The sequence below is a fragment of the Channa argus genome, chromosome 11 (genome assembly GCF_033026475.1).
Source record: "Channa argus isolate prfri chromosome 11, Channa argus male v1.0, whole genome shotgun sequence".
Lineage (NCBI taxonomy): Eukaryota > Metazoa > Chordata > Actinopteri > Anabantiformes > Channidae > Channa > Channa argus.
Window position 1 is genome coordinate 2,833,841 of NC_090207.1, and position 24,570 is coordinate 2,858,410.

The 24,570-nt window shown below is 41.0% G+C and overlaps 3 protein-coding genes across 3 annotated transcripts; all 3 read left to right on the forward strand.

Moving 5' to 3' along the window:
- The first annotated feature begins 763 nt into the window (after window positions 1–763).
- On the forward strand, window positions 764–4,768 carry seta (SET nuclear proto-oncogene a). Its single transcript, XM_067519917.1, has 8 exons — window positions 764–1,052; window positions 2,131–2,188; window positions 2,491–2,633; window positions 2,748–2,851; window positions 2,935–3,048; window positions 3,330–3,500; window positions 3,655–3,786; window positions 3,862–4,768. Exons 1-8 carry the CDS (start codon window positions 980–982, stop codon window positions 3,883–3,885), a joined length of 819 nt encoding a protein of 272 aa, XP_067376018.1. The 5' UTR covers window positions 764–979; the 3' UTR covers window positions 3,886–4,768.
- A 1,170-nt stretch (window positions 4,769–5,938) lies between these two features.
- LOC137135594 (outer dense fiber protein 2-like) lies at window positions 5,939–17,152 on the forward strand. The gene is made up of 17 exons (XM_067519910.1): window positions 5,939–7,351; window positions 7,783–7,878; window positions 8,099–8,211; window positions 8,573–8,702; window positions 8,818–8,949; window positions 9,391–9,465; window positions 9,550–9,621; window positions 9,728–9,844; window positions 10,286–10,483; window positions 11,535–11,644; window positions 13,533–13,668; window positions 13,985–14,095; window positions 14,257–14,520; window positions 14,654–14,754; window positions 14,882–15,044; window positions 15,907–16,032; window positions 16,234–17,152. The coding sequence occupies exons 1-17, from the start codon at window positions 7,250–7,252 to the stop codon at window positions 16,378–16,380; spliced, it is 2,193 nt and encodes a 730-aa protein (XP_067376011.1). The 5' UTR covers window positions 5,939–7,249; the 3' UTR covers window positions 16,381–17,152.
- Window positions 17,153–17,690: 538 nt separating this feature from the next.
- gle1 (GLE1 RNA export mediator) lies at window positions 17,691–24,078 on the forward strand. Its single transcript, XM_067519911.1, has 15 exons — window positions 17,691–17,916; window positions 18,418–18,663; window positions 19,093–19,251; window positions 19,468–19,616; window positions 19,704–19,764; window positions 20,302–20,559; window positions 20,845–21,070; window positions 21,258–21,370; window positions 21,719–21,931; window positions 22,045–22,235; window positions 22,323–22,452; window positions 22,573–22,677; window positions 22,809–22,891; window positions 23,000–23,063; window positions 23,286–24,078. The coding sequence occupies exons 1-15, from the start codon at window positions 17,818–17,820 to the stop codon at window positions 23,352–23,354; spliced, it is 2,166 nt and encodes a 721-aa protein (XP_067376012.1). The 5' UTR covers window positions 17,691–17,817; the 3' UTR covers window positions 23,355–24,078.
- Window positions 24,079–24,570: the final 492 nt, after the last annotated feature.

Sequence of the window (24,570 nt, forward strand, 5' to 3'; positions counted from 1 at the left end):
TAAGGGCCATCCTCAGGTTAGAAACTAATACGGTGCAAGTTATTGGACATAACTGCAACAAAAACTGTCCCGTTTATTCAAAAAGTCTTTGAAACTACAACACTTGAACTACTTGATTTAGCAGTTAGCATGTCTGCTTTAATTTCAATGCGTTTAAAGGTGATTAGCAGGTGCCACCTGGTCCAACTGAGAAACGTCTTACCTGAATAAACGAGTAATTTGGAATTCTGTTAACATGAAGTCCCTAATATGAGCCACACTAGCTTGTTGGGAATACCGTCATTCCTTATTTGACAGGTTAATTACAGTAGTTTTTTTTTTTATATATAAATGGCTTTCTCCTCCACTGCAAAGAAGTGCGCAAGCCGCCGGACATAACTGCAACTAAAATGTCCCGGTCATTTGGCTTCTTCTTCCTGCTTGAAACAAGCAATTAGCCCGGGACTTGGTGTGACTGACGGGCTAATTAACGCTGACCACCAGTATGAAGCTCTTTCTTCTGTGACATTCAGCATCTTTTTTTTTTTTTTTTTATGTGCGCAAGTGCGACGGTCCAACTGAAGCTTTGGCCTGACCTGAATAAATGTTATTTTTTTTGGTTTCTAAATTACTTTAGAAATCGCGTATGTCACACACAAAAGTAACAGTTTGAGGTTTAGTTCATTCTGGGGGTAATTTTGACATAAGAGACGGCAGTAAATGGGCAAATTGGAGCCGAGTAGTGAGACCTATTTTGAGAGGCGGAGCTCGCCTCTGCTCCATTCGCCGAGGCGCGTTCGTAATGAAAGGAGCGCGTGAGCGGCGCTTGCTGTGACTTCCTCGCTCCTCGGCAGCTACATTGTGTGGAAAGCAGCACGTTGTTGGCTTCTGCACGCTGAACTTTACGCCGAATTAACGTTCTCCTGTTCAGGGAGAAACCGCGTTTAAAGGTATCACATATTTTGTCAGACGTCTGTAAGTTACCCCAGCTTGCGAAAACATGTCGGCCTCCGCGGCAAAAGTGAGTAAAAAGGAGCTGAACTCAAACCATGACGGAGCGGACGAAACCTCCGGTAAGGGGAATGGCGGCCTCCTGTTCACCGCCATTTTCACTTTCTTCTCTAAGATAATTTGCATTGCTTCTAGGTGCAATATTGTTACAATTTGTTGTCTGAATTGGTTTGATTTGGGTTAACGTAGCTGGAGCTTATTCGCAGGTGACCACGGCGTTTGCTGCGTGTGTTCACATTTCGCTAACAGCAGCTAGCTCACGAGCTAGCATGCCGCTACACCAGCCTGCTGTTGTTCATTTCAGACCGGTGCTGAGAGGCCATGTTAGCTAGTTCATTTAGCATCATCAGCGTGGCCAGTTAACGTTATGTCGATGGCTGCTGATTGAGAGGCCATGAGTGCTGCTTAAAGATCATTGTTCTGTGTGCTCTTGTAAAATTGCCTTTTATTTATCAAACTATGTCTGTGGTGTTAATATATGGTGTTTAATAACCAGAAAAGTTGTCAGTTTTATGTGCGTTAGCAGTTAGCCAGCTAACGTTAGTGTTGTTGTTGTAGTGTTACCTAACGCTAGCTGACGACGTTGTATTTAGTTACTGGCCAAGATGCGTTTAAATCCACCAGCCCCGCAATCAACGAAACTGCTTAATTATTATGTTTACAAAACTGGATGCACGACTCCGCTATATAATCCATGGTTTGTCAATAAGGTTTATGCTGGCATCTGTCCTAGCTGGTGCCTCACGTTATCGCGGGTCTGTGCGTGCAGTTAATGTCCCACATTTAAACCACGCGGCCTTGTCGGTAGCAGCCGGCAGGAAACGGTGACTGTCTGAGCCGCTAGACCTGCCGCTATTGGCCGCTCACATTGCCTTAGCCTCAGGGGGAGCCTCGCTTTTAATCTGCCAAATAACCTGGCATCTGCTGTTTTCTGCCCGTTATTAATGACGAATTTGCTGTCAAAACTGAAAAAAAAAACCACAGTTGTTTTTAGTAAGTTCAGTTTAGTTGCTTGTGCAAAGATCACTCTGAAGTTATTAATTTTTTTTTCTTATGACTCTCCCAAAACATTAAGACTTTGTCTCAGTTCTGGCTTGTGTGTATTCTGTAAATTTTCTAACGTTATTTTCTCCTTCACAGAGAAAGAGCAGCAGGAAGCTATTGAACACATTGACGAAGTTCAAAATGAAATTGACAGGTAATACATTTGTTTTATACAAAAAAATTAGGTTTGTCAAAAGCTGTCATCATGCCTTACACTTTTCTGTCCAGCAGAAAACTAAATAATTTTTTTATGAAGAGGCAGATTGACAGCAATTAAAACTACAGAATCACAGCATTTTATGCTGCAGTATTTAATGTTCTCACCCCTGAGTAAATGTAATGCACAACACTTAAAATGCTTAACAAATAAGTGGGAAGGGGATTGCTATAGTTTTGTGGATTTTCTTTTTGTGTACTCACAAATAATCAACAACTTTTTTTTGGTAATACTTCCAGGTTGAATGAGCAAGCCAGTGAGGAGATTCTTAAAGTAGAACAGAAATACAACAAACTCCGTCAACCATTCTTTCAGAAGAGGTCAGAACTGATCGCCAAAATCCCCAATTTCTGGGTCACCACATTTGTCAACCATCCACAAGGTGAGAAAGTCCACATGAGGTTTATTTGCCATTAGGTCTACACTTTTTGTTGCTATGCTTTGCATAGTGGATCAAAATTTAAAGAGTGCATGTGTATATTTTTTCCCTCCACAGTATCTGCCCTACTGGGGGAGGAAGATGAAGAAGCACTTCATTATCTGAGCCGAGTGGAGGTGACAGAATTTGAAGACATCAAATCGGGCTACAGAATAGATTTTGTAAGTACTTTAAATTTGAGTACACAGATCACATGAAAAGGCAAGCAGTTTAATTTTCCTTACTCCTGGGTGTTTTCTCCTAGTATTTCGATGAAAATCCGTACTTCGAAAACAAAGTACTTTCCAAAGAGTTCCATCTGAACGAGAGCGGAGACCCATCTTCAAAGTCAACAGAAATCAAATGGAAATCAGGAAAGGTATGTGTATTTTCTGTGACGATCAAAGGAAACTAGAGATGTTGAAGGATGTGTGGATTTAAATATTTATCATTTTTAAGTTTCACAAACTCAGAATGCTTCTGCTTTCATATTTTAGATATTCAAATAGATGAGACACAGCATGTTACAATGGTGTCTGAGCAGTTTTCCTCTGCTACTATGCTTACTTTTGAATTCTATCAAAGCAGGATCCCCTGACTTGAGACCTTGCATATTGTCGGCTTTACACAATTGGACATGTTATTTGTCTCTGTTTGTAGGACCTGACCAAGCGCTCCAGCCAGACACAGAACAAAGCAGGAAGGAAGAGGCAACATGAAGAGCCAGAGAGTTTCTTCACTTGGTTCACTGATCACGCCGATGCTGGTGCTGACGAGCTCGGGGAGGTCATCAAGGATGATATCTGGCCAAACCCTCTCCAGTACTACCTGGTATGTTTATGACCAAGTAATTCAGCGATTCTTAATTTCTTGAGGCATCACTTTTGGGGTGAATCTGTTGCAACACTTCCAACATGTTTTTACCTGTTTAAATTGACTGGTATGACAGACAGACAAAGGTTCTTAATGTGACGGTCATTTCTAGGTCCCTGACATGGATGATGAGGAAGGTGAAGGTGAGGATGATGAAGAGGATGAGGAGGGTCTAGAGGACATTGATGAAGAAGGAGATGAAGATGGCGAAGAGGATGAAGAGGATGAAGGAGAAGATGGAGAGGTAAAGTGGTGAATCAAAAACTAGTGTTACCTGTTGAAATATGTACATCTTTCTGATGTTGTTTTACTCTTTCAGGATGACGAAGGAGAAGATGACTAAGAAATAACATCTACCCTGACCCTCAACCTTCTATTCCCCTTTTTTTTTTTAAATTGTTTTTTCCACTCATATTTGGGAGCAAAGGTTTTTGTTTTGGTTTTTGTTTTTTCTTTTTAAATTTTTTTTATTTTATTTTTATTTTTTTAAATCCACGTGTGCTTCGTTTTCCATTCTGAAGCCTCTTCCCCTGTTGGTGCCATGTTATGTTCCCTTTTGACTCATCTAAGGCCAATGACACTTTGCCCTGAATTGTGAGTACTATCCCTAAAGTCATTTAAAAATAAAAGTATAAAAATAGAATCAGCACGGCATCCTGAGTAGAATTTGAAGACAATTCTTACAGAAATCCTCCTGTTAAAGGTTGTGTGGTAAATTGACTAAAGCCATGGTGTAGTGACCTAGCACTAGCAGACCTCAATTTTTTTTTCTCCATATTTTTTTTTTTCGTTGGGGCATTGATCCCTTAAAAAAAAGCTGTTATTTTCCCCCTCTGTTGTTAACGAGTACCAGCTCATTCCTTTTGACTTGTAATGTTTAGTGGGTGGGTGAGGGGGGGGTGGGATAAGCTGGGGAGGGGCAGGAGTATGTTGGCTATTGGAGAGAGTGGTTGTTTTGACACCATTTCTATGGGACTTTTTTTTTCATTGTATTGTTTTACAGATATCCATGAGATTTGAAATGACATTTTTAATAAAGGACAAAATGGGAAAAAAAAAAACAAGCTTGTAAATTTTGGCCCCCACTGCTTCATGGGTAAAATGAAAAAAACAGTTATCTCACAGAATATACAATAAATCAGTTTGCTTTTCCGCTGGGGGGAAAAAAAACTTTTAAATTTGAGGTGTACAACTTGCTTTGTTACAAGAATAAAATTTACTGTGTATACATGTGTTGGAGTCTTCAAACACAGTAGTTGCATAGAAATTATAAAATTTAAAAGTAGTTGAAAAGGAAACTGAGATAATCTCACAGTCAAAATATCTTATTAGCTCCTGTAGGATTTTGGTGTCACTAGCAGGCTCGAAGCGAAGTCTTCCCTTAATAGCCGATGAGTGATTAAAGCCAAGAAGGTGTGATCCGACTCCTCAAACTGGGTTTTAGAGATGGTGTCTGGCCAGTCACTGGGCTGGAAGGCCCAACCTGTTACAGGGTTAAAAACAGGAGTCACCTAACAGAAACAAATACTCCACATTTTTATGAACGGGCACCAAAAATTGCACCTGAATTGAAATGTGCAAGTAGGATGAGCGAGTCAATCACTTGATCCCAATTTTGAGAAGCTAATGCCTGAACATAAATGTGGTTACTGATCTGCTTTAACAGAAACTTATATTCTGCATCATTTGTGCCACAATTGTTCACAAGAGTTGGACTTAAGTTCTGACTGTAATAGTGTGGCATAAAACCTTAAAAGAGAGCCTTTAGCCTTAAAATCTTTATTAATTTAAATTAAAAAAAAAATAAAAATCACCAGAATCTTATGGAATATTCTGGCAGAAACACAAATGTTCCCTAAAAAAAAAAGTGTTTGCTTACAGAATTACAACCTAAGGTGTTGAAGCAGAGGTTGAAGTACTCAACACTCGAGTTTAAGTGGAAGTGCTTGAAGGACATCAATGCTCTACAATGTAGTAGCCAAAAATATGAATTCTATTTACCAAATTACTTTTAACCCCTTTAAACTATTGATGCTGTTTATCATGAAAGGACGAACGTTTGCCTCATGAATTAAGTTTTTCACGTAGCAATTCACGAAGAGAACCACTTCAAAACCTTGATTTTAGTATGTACTGAAAAAAAAAATCAAGTTTTAATTACGAAGTCACTAATTTAGTTCGTACCCACCTAAATGGGTTTTACACCGGGGACATGTGGCCATCGTCCACGAGAACCCCTGGAACCAGGAGAAGTGGTTGTTTGCCGGCCAGTGCTGGGTAACGTCCGCTTTTCTAAACGTAATCACTTCGAACCGGTGGCCGTGGGGGTTTTCAAAAAGCTGCACGTTAACCCTTCGGCCCCCGAGCAGCGTGTCGTTGCGACTGGAGAGCGCCAACCGGCTGGGGACAAAGTGGATATCCGTCCCGACTGCCAGTTCGTGTCCGCACGCCCTGCATAGTATCAGGGTGTCGGGACTGGTTCCCTCCGCCTTCTCCGCGGCCGCGCACGCCTCACCGGGCTGGTATGCAGCGGGACAAATGAGGAGGGCTAAAGAAATATAGTGGATTTTTACCGTCCCCAGCTGCGCTATCAGCAGCCGCAGGCTCCGTTTGCTTCTCATTGCTGCTTCGCACGCACATGGAAGGCTAATCGGTTAGCTAGCTTCAACTCCCAGCTAGCAGCTTTGTGTTTATCAGAGGTGGAGCCGTTTGATCATCAGACACCACTCAAAAGTAAACCACATACACCACATTAATATGTGAAGTCCGCCTCGAACCTGCAGTAGATATAATAATAATAAGTTATATTGTGATTAGGGTACTTGTGACAAGCGATTAAAAAAAAAATTGAGCCTTAGCTTGTTCTTCAGGCTAATCACCGGATGTGCGATGGAAACCAACAGGAAATTCAGTCATCTCAACCATTTCCTACTGTAACTGCGTAGATTAATCCGAGAAAAACACAATTTACATAACTGTTAAACATTTTGTTTAATAAGAAATACACATTTTAGTTAAACGCTAGAGGACGTATGTACCCAGATAAGTTACAGTATTCAAGTGCAATTGTGATGCAGCTGTAACCTGCTCATCACAGAAGTGGAGTATTTCTATTTTATTAGAAATCAGTTGTAGTAATTATAAGTAAAATTACGTAACATGTAACAGACAACACGATGCAACGCTAGTTGCAACTTATGCTGGGAATGATCCAAACTTCAATACAGATTTTGATGTATTGGCCTACTTCTACTCTAATTTATTGGTGTTTTTTTCCTTTTCCTCAAGTAGGATTTGAATTGTAATAGAGTAGTGTGATTGTACATTGATTTATCCTAGTACTTTTACATCTAAAACAAGAAACAATAAAATATAGGTAAAAGAATAGGCTTTTTGTTCTTCCCATTCTTGCAACATTCCCTAAATGCATCATTAGCTTCAGTGGTAACCACGAGCAACGCGTGTCGACAATTCGTCTCCTCCAATCGCAGCTCGAAACATTGCAAATTAGCCAATCGCAGAGCTCGTATGTGGAACCAAGCTCCACAACGTCCGCTCCACAAACAAAAGTCGAGATTTATCTCGGAAACGTGTAACTTTGCACCATATTTATGACTTGTCGGGGTTATATTTGCGTTTGGGTGGGTATTTTAGTGAATCCTAACACATGCTAAATGTGGAGAATCTTGAAGTAACGTCTCGAAACAATGACAACCCGGGATTCGCCGCCGCCGCCGGTTCACGTCCACGTACCGGACACCACACCTGTACATGTCCATATGAGGAGGAGCCCTAGCAAGACACCCCAGGTTAGTTATCGGGGTTGTTAGCTGAAAATTTCATTAAGACATTTTCACAGGTCAGTGTTTTGCTTCTGCTAAGTTGTGCAATACGACCCAAGTATACATTTCTTCAGTGTATGATAAGGTTAATCATTTTTAAGCTTCCATTTTTTAGAGTTATTAGATTTCTTACAATACCAACTGTGTGGGCATACTGGGCCCAGAGGTTTTACCTAAAAAAATGTAAATGAAAGAGACCACGAAGAAAACCACGAAGAGATGCAAAACGACAAAAAAAAAAAAAGTCTCAATCCGTCCAAAAGAAGCAAAACAATCAGAGAGATGCAGCATGAACACAACCAAAATGACCACGAATTGATACAATATTTATTCTTTTGATGAGCATGAGAATGTAGTCATAATGAGTATGGGTTTTAACTGTCAAATCTTATTTGCAGAATGGGGCAAGGGACTCCCCAGTGAAGCGAGATGGAGGGAGGCAAAAGATCCGGACGCCGTGGATTCCTCCAGGAAAACTGTCCTGCAGAAGAGATGTGAGATAAAACAAGTGTCTGGTCACTTTTTAGTGTTCATGCCTCAATTCTCTGCTTCCAGTTATAGATATGCTAAAGTCTAAACAGTAACACAAGAAATGCAGTCATTTATTGTTTATGAATTCAATTTGCAACTTTGCTCGCTCTACTTCAGTCTTGTTGGTGGATGTTCACTGAACATACTGTAAGGCCTGTATGTTTGTTTTTGTTCTACCTTCAGAGAACTAAAGTGCAACATCAGTCAGAAAGTGGTGGCAGACGTCAGCGTGATGAAGAGGAGCAGAATAAGGAGCTGGATGCAGTGTCCAAAAGCCTCAATGTCCTACTCATAGAGTAAGAAAATGTCTCTCATTTAGAGAAGTAGGAACCTCATCGACAAATAGAAAATGTCAGACTGTAGATATTAACAGAACAGCACAAATGTAGAGAGCAAGACATCTCCCCTCCAAATTAAAAACATTGCATGATACAATATCGTTCCTTGAGACATCTGTCTGAGATTGGAGCCATTTTTCTGTTTACTGTCACCAAAAAAAGAACACAGGCTATGGCTAATTTTCATATATGTGAATCATGACATTTGATAGTTTTTGCATAAAAGTACTGCACCGATTTTCCAGCTGTATTGTGGATTGTGACAACAAATATGTCCCATGTTATGACACTTTACATAAACTTTTTCTCTTAATTAAAGATCAGATTCTAGGGGGCAACACACAGAGACTGACATGCTTCTAAGGGCACTTGTAGAAGCAGAAATCGATGGTGTAGCAGTAGCTAATCAGTTGACAGCCCTGAAGGAATCTATCGATGACCTTCCTAAGGTGAGTCTGGAACTAAATAATCATTTTGGGTGATTTGGTCCCTAGAATAATTCAAATTAACTGTTCAGTTATGTATAAGTGAAGACTAACATATTTTTATTCCTTTATTTCTCAGGAAAAGCGGCTAACAAAGTTGCATGCAGCTTCCCTGGCAAGACAACGCGGTTTGTTGTTTGAGAAGATCGAGATGTTCGAAAACACAAACCACAGCCTTCGAGAGCTCCTCCGACAGTGGAGTGGATATGTGGTACTGCACAGGAAGTTGATTTTGTTTGATACAGTCTCAAAGCTCCAGTGGTTAATGACCAATAGACATTTCAAACTGACCAGTAGATAGATCTTATCCACTGTTTTGATTTAAGTTTGTACTTTTAGTAATATACCAATTTTATTTATATTGTATTTACTTTTTCAGGGACAATACACCTAAACATTTCCCAACATTTCCAGCTTTTTGTTCAGAAATGTTTATTTTTCTGAAAAACAATTGCTATTACTCAAGATAAGTGTATTCACATTAGCAAAACTACTACAAGTTCCATTGCTTTTGTTCAGTGGATTTAGCTACAAGAATAATACCATTTTAACTGTAATAAAACCAAAAGCTAATGTGATTTCTGGTTATGAATACAATGTACCGTTATCATAAACATCAACAATCAAAAACTCCTTGTCCTTGTTTTCACAGAGAGAATCTCTGGTGCAGTCAGAGCAGAAAGATGCTTTAAAGAAGAGACTTGCTGACTGCGAAGCAGAGAACCTTGTGAGTGACAAAAAGTCCTTCATTCACACGTTCATCTACCCACAGATAACATTAAAAAAACTTATTTTTTTTCCTTTTCTACAGCGGCTTTTGGCTAAACTCAGCAACACGGAGAAAGAAGCTTCTGAGCTTGCTGAGCATTTGGATTTTGAAAAGGTTGAGAAATATAACTGTGTTTTCTATAACCAGTGTTTTATTTTAGCTATATATACATTCAAATCTCAGGTTTTCCAATATGCTGTGATTTGCTCTTCCATTGCAGGACAACGTAAAAACAACGGCAGAGCTTTCAAGAATCCTGGAGTCGACCCGCGACCACCTGGAGACTCAGCTTAACAGAACAGAAGCTGAAAAGGCCCAACTGTCTGCTCAGATGCAGGTATCTGAACATCGGTGCTGTAGTCAAGACCACTTAACTGAAAACCATGATGTTAGCATATATCGAGAACGAGACCAAGGCAAACCAAAGCCCAAGTCAAGACCTCGAGATCAGACACAAAGCAAATACTTGCAGAAAAGCATACAAACACATAAAAACTAAAATCTCTAAAATCATTTATTCATCCAAATGAAACAAATTACAGTAGGTTTTACACTTCCCTGTCCAGGTTTGGAGTTGTCTGCATTTTTGTCTCCATCTGGTTAAATGAAGTAAAGGAAGTAAATGAAGTAAAAGGAAATACTGTATGTTTGAGATGCATCACTGAAAAAAGGACATTTTTAGGATGTCTGTGGAGCAACAATCTCTCCTTTACCAACTATGAGGCGTGTGACTCTTTGTTCTATCTTAATGCCTCTCCCTTCTTTCTGTGCGGAACAGAGGATGCAGCAGGGCAACAAGCAGCAGCAGAAGGAGCTTTGGGCTCTGCAGGAGGAGCTGCAGACTTTTAGGCAGCGAAGGGACGAGGAGCAGGATGAGCAGGAGAGGAAGAACCGAGAAGCTCTGACCCTGGCGACCCAGCAGGCGGAGCGAGCCGAGGAGTCCGCCAGGCAACTAGCTGAAATACTTCAGGAAAAAGTCAGTATGCAGAACTGCCTGCTACAGAATTCTGAACGTTCTTGCTAATGTTGAAACGGGTCCTTAATGTTTCATGCATATAAATAATGTACAGATGTGTAATAACGTCTAAAAACAGTTGCTACCTGGTTTTCCAGTAAAAGGCATTTTGACAAGTTTCGATTTGCAACAGGCAAGAGAAACAGTTCATTTGAACGAGTCCCGGTTTTCTAGGAGCCACGAACTTCTCTGTGATTTGTCCTGCATGCAAATAATTTCTCTCCACCCTAGCAGCACACTGTCTGATCACACACTGTTATGCAAATCAAGTTAAGAGGAATTTGAGACATCTTCTTGGTTCAGTGGCAGAGACCCAACCAACAAATACAGAAGTGAGTGTAGCATTAAACACTAGGTCAGACGTGTGATGGGAGTTTGCACTTTCCTGTTTGACTTTACTGAGGATCGTACCTTTTAATTCCTACCATACCGGCTCCATTGTTCACATGTGACATCTTTGTCGGGAGCGGCGGCAAAGAGGTCAATCGGTGGCACAGGCCCATGGTACTAGATGATGGGCGAGAACCTTAAACATCTGAAAGACCCGTCACATTAATACAGTTCTTTTTATGCTAAAAACGCACACGTCGTTAACGTCATCTGCTAGTTTTGTCATATAAAGGTATTATATGGTTTTAAAATAAAAATATGCTGTATTATTATTGTTTAACCACCCATCTGCACTTTAGCTGGTTAAAGTCGGCAACAACCCTTTTTTTTTTTTAATTGGTGTACTTGTATTGCCATATTTAACATAATCAGTATTGTACTTTAAGTCAAATTTTGTGGGCCAACACTTTTAATTGAGTACTGAGTTTGTGTACATCTCCTACTTCTGCACATACAGTAGTGTATCACATTTTTCTGTGTAGCTGCACAGTGGCCACGCTGACCCTGGCCCTCTACGACATTATAAAGACCACCAGTGGTAATGATGTGGCTGATCATACAAATTCCAGGCTCAAATATGAAAGTAATGTGACGGTTTGTCTTGACGTCTGTTTCCTTAAAGGAAACCCAGTTGGCTCAAGCTCTGTCTACGTCCAGTGACTGGTGCCTCCGCCACTCGAAGGAGGCAGCTGCTAAAGCACTGCTGGAAGAGGAAATCTCTGCTGTCAAACAGTGAGTGTCCACTTCGGCTTGTTTCTGTAAAACACATTGATGTGCACAGCCCAAACATTTTTACATCACAAGGCAAAACGGATTGTTCTGTTCATTCGTCAGTTTTAAATAAATCTGTAAGTAACATTTCTTTCTTTTAGTTTTCGGGCCCTTACATGAATTTAATTTATATTAACTTTTAACATTAAACAATATACTTCTCAGATTGGGTGTCACATCTTAATGTAGCCAAAACACACATTTGGGACATTTGAAAACATGTACTACATTTCATTAGATTTTTCTTTTAATAAATGATAAACCCGAATGCAATGATGAGATACAAATACATTTTCTGTGCATTTTTTTACACAAAAAAGTAACTGGTGCATTAGTTAATTATCTGATAACAAAATATATTTAAAACCACGGCTCATCATCAGCCTATCAGCAGCTTTTGGTTTGTTTTTATACGAAGTTGCTCCATCAGTTGTAGAGCCATATATCTTAACATCTAAAGTTCAACTGCTGTTAGGTGTTTTCGGATTTAATAACTATAGGAGCAGTTGTCCACTGTAATTTGGAACTTTGGAATTTCTAGAATCTATTTACGCTTTAATAGACATCCAATCCAGATGTTTTCCACATGTGCAGATTCATTCAAAGAACCACTTCAAAAACCTAATTTCTTAACATTTTTAAAGAATTACTTGGAAAATTACCATTTATTTTATTTATTTTTTTAAAGGCAGAGCACTTACAAATAACTTATTTCAGTCTTTTTTTTTTGTAAACTGCAAACAAATTTAATTGATTGAAATTCTAATAAAGAAACATCCCCAGTAATTAACAGTGGCAGCATCAGACAATTGTGGCTTGGAGAGCTGAGAGGGAGCTTAATAATTCATAGCAGCAGTTAAACATCTCCAAAAACAACTAAATCCCACAATTAACAACCTATTAATACTGTTTATACTGCCATATAATTAATGTCTCTGATGCAAGACACTAAATCCCCAACAGCCCATTCCCCTCTCCAGCTGTGCAGCGCCGGTCCAAGCACCGGTAGAAATTGGGGAGGGTCGCGTCAGGAAGGGCATCCGACGTAAAAACTGTGCCAAATCAACATGTGGAATATGATCTGCCATATAGTTAATGTGTCTGGATGCATTAAGGACATAGTTGCTTTGTTTTTCTGTAGAAACTGTGGATCTTTGTAGCAGCTTTCTGTTTGCTGTGGAGAAAAGTGCTTATGTTAATAAAGTTACAGTGGCTCTTACTGTACTTACAAACGGCACCATCTCTCTAACATCTATAACCGTAACCAAAAAGAAACCTATTGGATGGAACACTCATGAACAGTTCCACAATTCTTAAATTGCCCACGGAACACAAAGTCCAAAACAAGGTTTTATTCTCGAGAGCAGTTGGTTTTGGATAAAGTGGTACTCACCAGATGAAGAAGACCATCTTCCAAATCATCCAAATTCCTCTCTTCATCTGATTCCTCCTCTTCAACCACTTGCCTTCACCTTCCTGTTGGCTCTAAGCTACAGTTCTACAATTATCCATAAACTTGGAAACTTTCTCCATCACCGTCTACTTTTACATCTTATTTTTTTAAATACAACTACAAATGTATCCATAGTACAGCTGCACCACCATCCACTATTTGTGTTGGTATTAAAGAAAGCATTGCTTTTAAATAAGAATTAATTAATTAGTTAGATTTGCTTTTGCTCAAATTGTAATTTTAAATAAATTAAATAATTCAATTAACATTTTTAAAAATAACAAGACATTTTCAGGGGGTGCTCCGGACTCTGCATGGTGAGGTTGAGCGCCCCCCTGTGACTACTGAGAGAATATAGAGACACTATAGGGCTTCATGTACCTGCTTCCATCACAGTCAGGTGACCGAGCTGAACGCTCAGCTTTATTCGGCTGAGGAGAAGTTTCGGGCCGAGAGGGAGAAGCTCGTGGATCAGCTTCATCATCTCAGTGCTGAAAACACGTCAGTCAAGCTGGAAAACCAAAAACTCAAGGTACCTCACCAAAACGTCGACTGCACATTCCTTTCTTCACATCAGTTTCATAAATGTGTGTATCTATGAAAGACAAGTGTCTTCTGCATTATGAAAGGAAACTTGCTGAGGGTGTTTTCATTTTGTTTGTGATGCTGCGCAGAGAAATGCTTATTATAAGATTTGAAGCCCTAATGGATCATTTTCTGACAGTGATAGAAAATAGAAAATACTGTCAAATTATCTCAGCTTTGACAGCTTCTTCTACTATTGTTGTGGAATAATGCAAATGCATTTCATCGGAGTTCGTGTTTAGTTTAACCCAAATTGTATTCAGGTTGAGTTGTCGTCATCTGAAGAGAAGATCAGGGGACTTCAGTCTGAAGCTCGTCAGCTGAAATTATCCATCAAAAAATACGAAAACCTGGTGGAGAAATACAAAAAGAAGGTACAGTCAGAATCATTGATACTGTTTAGAGAACAGTAAATAAATAGGAACTGAGCTGAAAGTTGCACACATCGTCACATTTTTGGAGATAAAAACAACCTGATTTGAAATTTACTTTGACTATTATATGCACTCTCTATGCTTCCTGGCTCTGTCTTCAGGTCCAGCAGGCTCGTCTTGAGTCAGAGGAGCATTGCCTGAAACTGGAGATGACACAGAAGGAGGCACGGGAGGTGAAGGCGAGCCTGGAGAGGGAGATAGAGCAGATGAGAAGGGAGTTGTTGGGCCGCCTTAGAGAGCTTGAAGCGCTGCCTGAGAGACTGAGGAGGACAGAGCAGCAGCTGCGAGATGCTCAGCAGGAGGCTGACATGCATGAGAGAAGGAACATGGAGTACAGCACCACCCTCTCTGAAGTCAGACACAAGGTAACTGACAATGCACTTACCAATTTACTGCCACAGTTTAATTGTTTCCTGATTGTTGTATTCCGACCTTATAAAGTGAATAGAGATGGATCTACATCATGGCTGACATTGTGGTGCTTGTGTTTGTCCACAGGTGGAACAGCAAGGCACTCAGCTGGAGATGTTTCAGCAGAGGAATGTGCTCCTGCAGGAGGAGAACAACGTTCTAAAAGAGAAAATTCACAACTTAGAGAGGTAACGAGAGGGAGATTACAAGTCTGCTGAGGAATTTACTAATCTTTACGTTTACTAAGGTTCCTTCTACCTCTACTTGTACAAAACCTTTTTTGAACAGAAATGGGCTCTATGCATTTTGTTGTAGGAAGCTGGAGGACATGAAGGTGGAAAACAAAGAGATGTCACAGACTCTCAACTCGAAGGAAGAGAGCACCCGCAGCGTTCAGCAGCAGCTGGAGGAGAAAACCCGCAACTGCAGCATCTTGTCTAGACAGCTGCAACAAACTCTGGATGATGCACAGACACAGGTTTGAAACTCTGAAGTAATTTATTTTGTTTTTCCACCAGAACAAAACAACACATGACTTAAACCTTTTGACCGTGAAACAGTGAACTGACGCACATGCAAACTCGGTGAGGTTACTGTGACTCTCTACAGCTTTATGCAAATTAGCAACTTTTTATCATAAACCTTTGAGATCTCTTTTCCCTGCCAGTGCACCAGGTGTGTCCCTGAGCAGCATGGCACCCACCGCTAGCTTCCCGGACGGTGCTTGTGGCTGCTCCCCCAGGGGAATGGGTTATATGCAGAGAACAAATTTCATTGTAATATTTATGTGTAACATGTATATCACTGAAATGACAACAAAAAAGCTTCTTATTCATAATGAGAAAGACCAGCAGATGGAGGGGTCATTCAATAGAAGGAGACCAAGAAGGACCACCATCATCACCAAGTTAAAAAAGGGAAAGAACGTATATATTTCCTGCAGACTAAATGCTTCAGTTCACTTTTTGCATGTGAAAAACCTTCTATTCTGATGAAATACTTTGAGCTTGCACATCTAATCAGATCAGTGTCCATGTAAATGTTAGGTGATGATTTTAATTTCAATAGAAGATTTTACTTCGTCTATATACCTGCACCTATTCATTGTTCTTTAGGTTTGCAGATTCTCGCCTCCAATATTTTCTGTTTAATGTATTTAAAATGGACAACAACAATATCATATGTGTTATATTTCAAAATAAATTGTGATTCTTAGAGGATGTAACCTAGACGAAGATCTGACCATTTTTAAGACAAATGTATACGTTCTAAATTGTTCCTTTATTTATTCTTATTGCACTTCGCCCTCAGCTGAACTTTTTTTCCTTTCTGGCCCCCAGGTGAATGACAGCATGCAGAGGGCTTTGACCAAAGAGAAAGTGTCACAGTCCAAGGCCTTGGACTTGCAGAGCCAGCTGAGCCGAGCCAAAACAGAGCTGGGTCAACTGCAGCAAAGCAAGGAAGACGTATGTCTGCATGTTCCCCCTCGAAATAGTATTATTCAGTGCATTAACAGTTAGTGGCAATTAGATAAGATTTAGTTAGTAGAGAAAATTAAACTGATGTTGGGCATATTGCTGTTGGTTTTCACGTCTGAACTGCTGTGCACTGAAAATCAAAACAGTCTAAAAATAATGTTGCTTCTGCATGCTTTCATTTTCCTTCAGATGGAGAGGCGTTTCCGGAGTCAGCTGCAGAACATGAAGGAGCGACTGGAGCAGTCCGACTCTACAAACCGCAGTCTGCAGAACTATGTTCATTTTCTCAAAACCTCATATGGAAACGTGTTTGGTGACTCTTTGCTTGCAAGCTGACTGCAAAATTCACCAACCTGACTCGCATTCATCCATTCCAGAAGGATTGTTACAAACGAAATCATGTATCTGATTTTCAATTGAGATTTTTATACTTTAAAAAATTAAAGCGGTAATTATTGTAAATGTACTTGTATCCTTTTTGGTAAATCAATTCCTGAACAGTTGTTCATCAGGTCCACCTGTACAGTCTAATGCACACCAATACACTAGCTCTGCCATGAATATCTATCTATTCTATTTCTTCTTTTTTACCTGGAAACTGTAAGAAAGGGGATAATTCTAGTGTTTATTATTGAGGTCATGCTGTTTTGTACTGGAATGAATTATATTAAGATGTGGTTCTAATGTTTTAGCCACCTGAAGGACGGGAGGCCTGTGCGGGGACAATTATAACACCAGACAAACACCAAGTGGCAAACACAAACACTGCTATCAGATTTAAACGTATAATAAAACAACATTTTTTTATGATCACTGAACTAAGAAACTGATACAACACGAGGATGGCGCAGCCGGAACCATGAAGGTTCATGCGTAAGCGGGCGGTTTCTGGTCGGACTGTATTTAAAGTAACTTACTGCTAAATGCTCAGCTTTATCATTAGTAGTGATGGCGATTGGCGAAATCGAAGCGTTAAAGAAACTTTGAGCCAACTGGCCGATAAACGACACACTGCTTTGAAGCATTTGATTCAGGCAGAAGAGGGACATCTGCTGGCTGCCTTTGAGAACTGCATCTGAGCGGGTTCATGGCTGGAGTGGATCCCGCCATGACGTCTTTCTCTTGGTCTTTAATAAAAGTTATTTTTTCGAAGGCGTGTCATTGTGTTGGTCTGTAGATAATTCAATGTTTAACTAAGTTTGTTTAACAGGCAGCCTTGATGAGACAAAGATGTTCAATAGTGAATTTGTTTTGGTAGTAGATGCTGATGCTTCTGTAATCTAGTTTTCTTTGATATTGATGGGGTGTTTTTAGTTACTTTGGCATTTTTGTGGGTTTACTTGGAAAAAGAATAATTTATACAGCTCTTGGCTTTAATCTGCTCCTCTTGTGGCTCACTACCATTATTTTTTTAAACTTAACTGTTACTGAAGTTTACAGACCTTCTGATTTGCAGTACAATTTAATAGTTTCTATAAGTACTGTGAATATAGATTTATGTATAGGAGGTTTAGCCGGTAAAATTATAAAGCCTCCAGCAAAACGTACATCACCTCTGCAGCTTGGGCGAAGACCCGCTCGCATGCGACGTGACGAGGCCACGCCCGCCGCGGTCACGTGATTTGCGACGTGTTTGACGCGAGGATCAAAGCGGTGCTGAGCGGAACTCCGGATTCTCAGCGCTGTGACGCTGTGTCGAGCCGACGGGAGTGTAGCGCAACATCACGTACCCTTAGTTAGTAGTTTGGCTTTTTGCGCCGCCGGGTTTCCGCGATGCCTGCTGAGAATCTGCGATGGGGAACGTTACAGGCCTTAAAAAATTCCCCGAAGGGAAACATCGCGTTCGACCCGTACTGGTCGGAGAGGGGCGAAGTGAGTCTACGCTGGCTAAGCTCGGCGATTCTGACGCTAACGTTAGCTAAGTGGCTAAAGGCTTGTTAGTAAGAAACGGTGGTTTAAATAAAGAACTAAGCAATGACGATTTGTTCTTTTCGGACGCATACAATCAAACAAAGTATATCAAAGTGATTGATTGTAGACTAAAACGCTTTAATCACCTCTAGAGATTCTGTTTTTATTCGACAGCAAGTCTGCAAGTAAACGCTGGAGCTTGTTTTCCTCCTTCATTTCACTGTTGTGTTATTGCTGGTTGGGAAGTGTTTATTTTTCCTTAGTGTTTCCATTTTGGGCTGTTTTATGCTGCCACTTTTTGCCGGTTGTATCTTTTGGCGTCATTGCTTTCTATGTGTAATAAATACAACCCCTTTAGCTTAGCTCTATTTAAGCAAGGGAAAAGCCTCTTGATATAATAATAATGATAATAATAAAAATAATTAGTTATGCTTGAGCTTTAACTTGTCTCTCTCGCTGCAGGATATTTTGGCAGGCTGTAAAGAAGCCCTCAGCCTGTCCCCTTACTCTGGGGTCATGTTGGAGCATATGACGTTTTCGCCCTTTAAGAGGTCCTTTCAAGCGCCCAGATCTGGAGACTCCAGCCCAGGCCAGTCTGAGGAGATCCCAGCCTCGATTTCCACGAGAGAATCCATCCCTGACGTGAACACAAAGCAGCACACCCCTAAGCTTTGCACAACCTCATCTGTAGAGATCCAACAAGAGCAGGTGGGCTTCTCCTCCAGGTCTGACTACACACTGGTCTCCCTTTGGTTTCCTATTGAAAAGAGAAATTTGTCAGACTACACTGAAAATGTTCATTCTTGACCAGGAAAATAGTAGCTTGAACTAAAACAAAACGACCAGGCAAAAGTCCAATTGGTTTCTGAAGCTTGAAAAGCGAGGTTAATATTGTCAGATGTTAAAAAATTGTTAATGTCCTGCATTTTTGGAGATTGGCTATAAATCCGATCCAATGCCACATAAGAGCGACAAATTTGTTTTGTTTACACTGCTGTGAAAAATTCAGTCACGAGTCACTTGGAAGAACCAGGATTGTATTTGCAGCACTTCAGTGTGTCATGTGAACATAGTCTTTGTAATCTACCTGTCCCAAAGTAACGTGTTCTAACGTTTCCTCCTGTTAATGTCCTGCAGCTCCTTAACAACGAGGCAAAGAATGAAGATCCAGATAAGGATGTTGGTGATGTTCCCAGTTCTTCAGCAGCTCCTGCCCTTTCCCTGCTGTCGCCCAAAGCCATGGAAACAGCTGGCCTCATTATCAAAGTTCAGGAGGCACATAGAGAAAGCGCCAAGGTGAGACAATGACTTGTGATTGTCCCAGCTGAAGTTAAATAAGCTCAACAGTACTTACTCTTAGATTTTTTTTGAACCATCAGTCAAAGTTTGACCTTTTTTTGGTTTATTGGGATGTAACTTATTACTCTGTTATTTATAAGGTGTGATACTAACAATGACAGACAGGAAGCTCTGCGCACCCACCCGAATAACGTCTTATCTCTTTGTGCTCAGGTGGCACTCAGACTGCGGCAGGAGAGGCTGGAGAAGCTGGTGGCGTCAGTGGCGAGTTCTGAGTCAGAGCAGCTGAAACGCTTAGAAGAGTTCATGGAGCTGAAGCAGAGGCAGGAGTACCAGAGTATGAGGGACATGATGGACAGAGAGTAAGAGCCATTAAAAAACAGTTTTGCTGTGTTTAGTATTTCCAAAAATGTTACCAGATTTAAAAAAAAGTCCATTTCCACTTGTAGAACTAAAGAGAGCATCGGGCGTCAAGAGAAGCTGAAGGAAGAGCAGCGACACAGGATGAAGGTATGCTCATCAGGAGGAAACTGTTCTTACTCTTGTGTAATCTGGTGTCCAAGTTCTGTTTTGATCCAGTGAGGTCTTATTGGGTAAAAATGTCTACGAATTTCGAGGGATGAATTTTAGTATCTTCACAACACAGATATCATTAAGTAAGAAAAACGTGTGTTAAGGACCAGGTCTGGTTGGCCCATAGTGGCGGCGCCGCGCTCAGTCGCAGCAGCACAGGACTAACCCTCCATCCAAGCATCTGGATTTCGTGGTACACGTTGTATGTATAATGACAAATGATGCTTAAAATCTGCCCAAACATTCTAAGGTTGCCCATAAACTGCGCAGTTTGTGTGTCGTCTGCGTTCTGAGATGCTTGAGAAATTTGGCCTTTAACTGACAAGTTTAGAAAAACTTCTCTTAGCATAAATAAATAAGACAAAAATAAATGCTCCGCTACTACATAGCCGAAATAACACCTGAACAGACAAAAGTAAAAATTGAAGAAAAAAAAATTTCAAAATACAATGTCTTCATTGTCCATCACGTCAGATCCTGAACCTGCGGCTGAGGGAAGCGGAGCAGCAGCGTCTGCGGGAGGCAGAGCTGGAGAGGCAGCGGCAGTCTGAAGGCAAAGAGCGACTGCGTAACCTCAACACCATCCAGGAGGAGATCCTGCAGCTCAACCAGCTGCTGGAGCCGTCCATGCAGACAAAGACTGATGTCCCAGTGACTAGCCTTAGTTCCTACAGCACCCGTGGAAACCAGCTGTGCTCCCAGGTGTCCGAAGTGGTTCGGAAAACGGCAGAGGTCGGTTTAAAGTTTGAATTATTACATTATTTGCCTCTTAGTTACGCTAACATGAGCATGATCCCAACAAAATGTGAGGAAACAAGTTGTGGCGTCAGCATATGGATTGATGAAGTAGGTATAAAGTCTCTGGGTTTATAAAGGGGTTTTAACTGCATTGGGTCCCAGCCAGATGTTCTACGCCTGCTTCTATCTGCTGGTTTACCTGCAGCTGCAGTTGTGGATGTGGAACTCAGTTTTCCTTCTCCTCAGAGTCGGTGTAACCTTTCTACTGTCTCATGCTAGGGTGAATTTCCCAGCGTGGAGGACATGACTGTGGCTGAGCGAGCCCTCCATGAGATGAGGGCACTGATCCGACTGATGCAGGAAGAGGCGGCCAAGGCTCAAGAGGAGAAGAAGAAGAAAAACCAGGAGGAAGAAGAAGCGCGCAGGCAGCAGGCAGAGCTTCAGGCGCAGCAGGAAGCGCAGAAGAAGGCAGAGCAGTCAGCCAAAGAGCAAGCACAAAAGAAAGGTCAGAGCGTTACAGAAAAATGCCTGAAACATCCCACGTGCTTGAAATTAAACAGCAAAGAAAATGCAGATGAACCCAGATAGACGGCTTTTTTTTTAATTTGCTGTAGAAGTAAATAATTTAAATTATTTAAAAATATTATTATTTAAAAATAAAATTTTTAAATAATTGTTTCTATCTTCAACAGGGCTGCAGAGTAGTGCTGAAGACAGCACAATGAAATGGTACAAAGATCTGCAGGATTCAGCTGCTCAGTGCGCTCAGTCCTTCGAACATCTCAACTCCCCAAAAGACACCAAGGTGGGTCCGTCCCCTCATGTAAAATATGTCTTCAGAACATTTGCAGCAGTCTTGGGGACACAGCAGACAATTCAAACAAATACTACAAATTCAGCGTGTTTTTTTTATTTATTTATTTTATCCCAGAATTTGAATTCAGCCATTCTTATACTTCTATTACATAAACTACAGTGAAACATTGGTACACATTGTTAATACACCTCAGAGCTTTATGGTCACAGAAGAAGCCTTCGAAAGTATAAAAAAATGATAAATATCCCGCTAATAACTTCTGACATGGAAAACAAAAACTACATCAACTGTGAACTATAACCATCAGTGCTGTGTCTCCATCATTTCTCTTCTTAGACAAAGATGCTGAAGCTGGAGCTGCAGAAAGCAGCCAATATACCTGTCAGTCAAATCTCCAGCAACTCTGGCTCGCAGCTCAGAGAGATCTTCGACAAGATCGACAAGCTCATGGCAGGACGGGCGGTGGTGTCGGGGGGGAAGTCCGTCTGTGCCACCCAGCACCCACAGGGCCTGGACTTTGCCGCCTACAAGCTGGCTGAGAAGTTTGTGGTGAGTGTCTCTTGAGCGGTTTGAGCCGTGTTCAGTTTTCTTTACTTAGTATTTAGTTCAAAAATAAACCAAACAAGTTTTATTTTTTATTATACTTTTGTTTGATACTTCAGAAACAAGGAGAGGAGGAAGTGGCGTCTCACCATGAAGCTGCCTTTCCCATTGCTGTTGTGGCCTCAGGTGTGTGGGAGCTCCACCCTCGTGTGGGGGACCTCCTCCTCGCTCACCTGCACAAGAAATGCCCCTACTCGGTCCCACATTACCCTCCGATGAAGGACGGCACACCTGTGGAGGAGTATCAGAGGTGAGGGCCTCAGAAACTGTAATTCTTACTCTTGTTATTATGTTTGACAAAGATGAAGGTCAGCATGGAGTGTTTTGTTCTCTTCAGGATTCTTGGTTACCGCGTGGACGACTGTGGGGTTGAAGGTCAGGACAGTTTCCTGAAGAGGATGTCTGGGATGATCCGTCTCTACGCTGCTATCATCCAGCTGAGGTGGCCCTACAGCTCCAAACAGGGGGTAAAAAGTGCCTCACTTCCTTTTTTATTTCAGTCCGGTTTCTAGTGTCTTTGCATGAGAAGAGTCTGTTCTGTGCAACAGAGTTTGACTATTGCATTAATTAAAATTTTGGGGTTTTAGCCTGTTCCTCACGGTCTGAACCACGGCTGGCGCTGGTTGGCTCAGATGCTCAACATGGAGCCTTTGGCCGACATCACGGCGACACTGCTGTTTGACTTTCTGGAGGTGAGTGCTGCACCTTCCGGGACCAGCAGTGAGCAGTGTACCACTGTCCTGCTAAGCTCCCCTTACTGCTTTGGTCAATAAGGTCATGTCATTGTCAGAAGTCTGGGTTCTGATGTCTGGTTCCTCTTCAGGTTTGCGGGAATGCTTTGATGAAGCAGTATCAGGGTCAGTTCTGGAAGCTCATCCTGTATCTTAAAGAAGAATACTTCCCCAGGTACACGCTCTGTCTAACATTTAAAGCAGCTCCACTCAACTGGTAAAATCTGTTGTTATCAAAAGTTGAATCTGATCTGTGTGGTCACTGAATGTTTGTTGTTTCCAGAATTGAAGCTGTGACGAGCAGCGGACAGATGGGCTCAGTCATCAGACTCAAACACTTTCTAGAAGTATGTTACAGACGGATTTTATTAGTCATACACAGGGTTGGAAAGTAACTACTATGAAGTCCATATGTGGATTTGGACAGTGACACAGTTTAAATGGTGGCTCTCAAAATGTGTGTCAACTGAAGTTAGAAACTATTGTTTTTCAGCCACGTTTTTGGAGTTTAAAAGTCCAAAAAGATTTGCCCAATGAACCAAATTTTTTTATTTTTTTTGCACTTTCAGACATCGCTGCAGAACCGACAGATCAGCCCGCCCAAAGGCCAGCTGAGCTCCACGTTCTGGAGGTCGTGATGGAGGAACATCTGCTGCGATTGTGGTCCGATGCTGGGAAACCTACTCTAAGGAAGAGGGACATATTCAGAGGACGCGTGCTTTGTTTTATGGTTGGAACTGATAATGGCATGAATATTATCTCTAGAAGCATCAAGACCATAACGGGAAACTTGCTGAACGATGTCACTTGAAACAAATCCGTCCACCCAGTGTTTGTTCGAATGGCTCTAACCCATTTAAAAAGTAATTCTTACAGTAAGTGAGTGCATGCAGTGATTGTGAGATTTAACATTTAGATGAAGTGCCTGAATCTGAACATGTTGAAGATGATGAATCAACACTGTTTGTTTTTTATTCGCTCTCCACAGTTTCTGTTCAAATCTGGATTGCGTTCAATGATTTCAGTGTTTGAACGTCCTGTTTATTTTTAAAAATACGAATCCACCATGTGGAAATCATTTTTGTCATTTAATCACTGTGAGTGAAGTTTTCTCGAGAGTTGAAAATACAAAGATGTGCATTAGCTCGCAACACAAATGAATTGCTGCTTAAACTGCAGAGGACTGTTCGCCCTATTAGGACAATTTTTATGCCTTGTTTGAGGATTTGTCCGTTTGCAAAGAGCAGAGCTGAGGGGTGGGTGTGTTTAAACATTAGAAAGAGCTGCACAAAAATGTTGTTTCCTTGTATAAAAACCAAATGAAATAAAAAAGAACCCATCAGAAGTTTAGTGGAAAAGCAATCGTCTGCATGTTTCTTGTAATATAATTGTAGAACAAACGTCTGGCTGGAGCAGAGTGGAGTGATGAAAAAAATTAAAAGAAATTTTCAGCTTTCAGCTGCTCTTATTAGGAGAGAGCAGCAGACCGTCTGTCTTTTCTGCATGTAGCACATCGATAAATGTCCTCATTGGCCGCCCTCCTCCCCACATCTGGTGCCTTCACCATCGGCATTTTTCCAATATCCTCTCCATCTATTGGTCTTTCCTTCAAACCGTCCGAGTGTTTGAACACCTTAAAGTCTTCATTGAGCTTTTACTCTTTATTTTCGGACATTTAATAATTACATTATTTGGTCCTTGAAAGGCTTTCAGCATTTACGTTTTTTACTTTTTCTGCAGCACTAAGTCCTTATTAGGTTTAAAAAGAAAAAACAAACGTCTATGCTGAATTTTAATGTAATAATTAGAAAATGCTACTCAACCACTAGAAATTATGAAAGCATTGGTCATGTT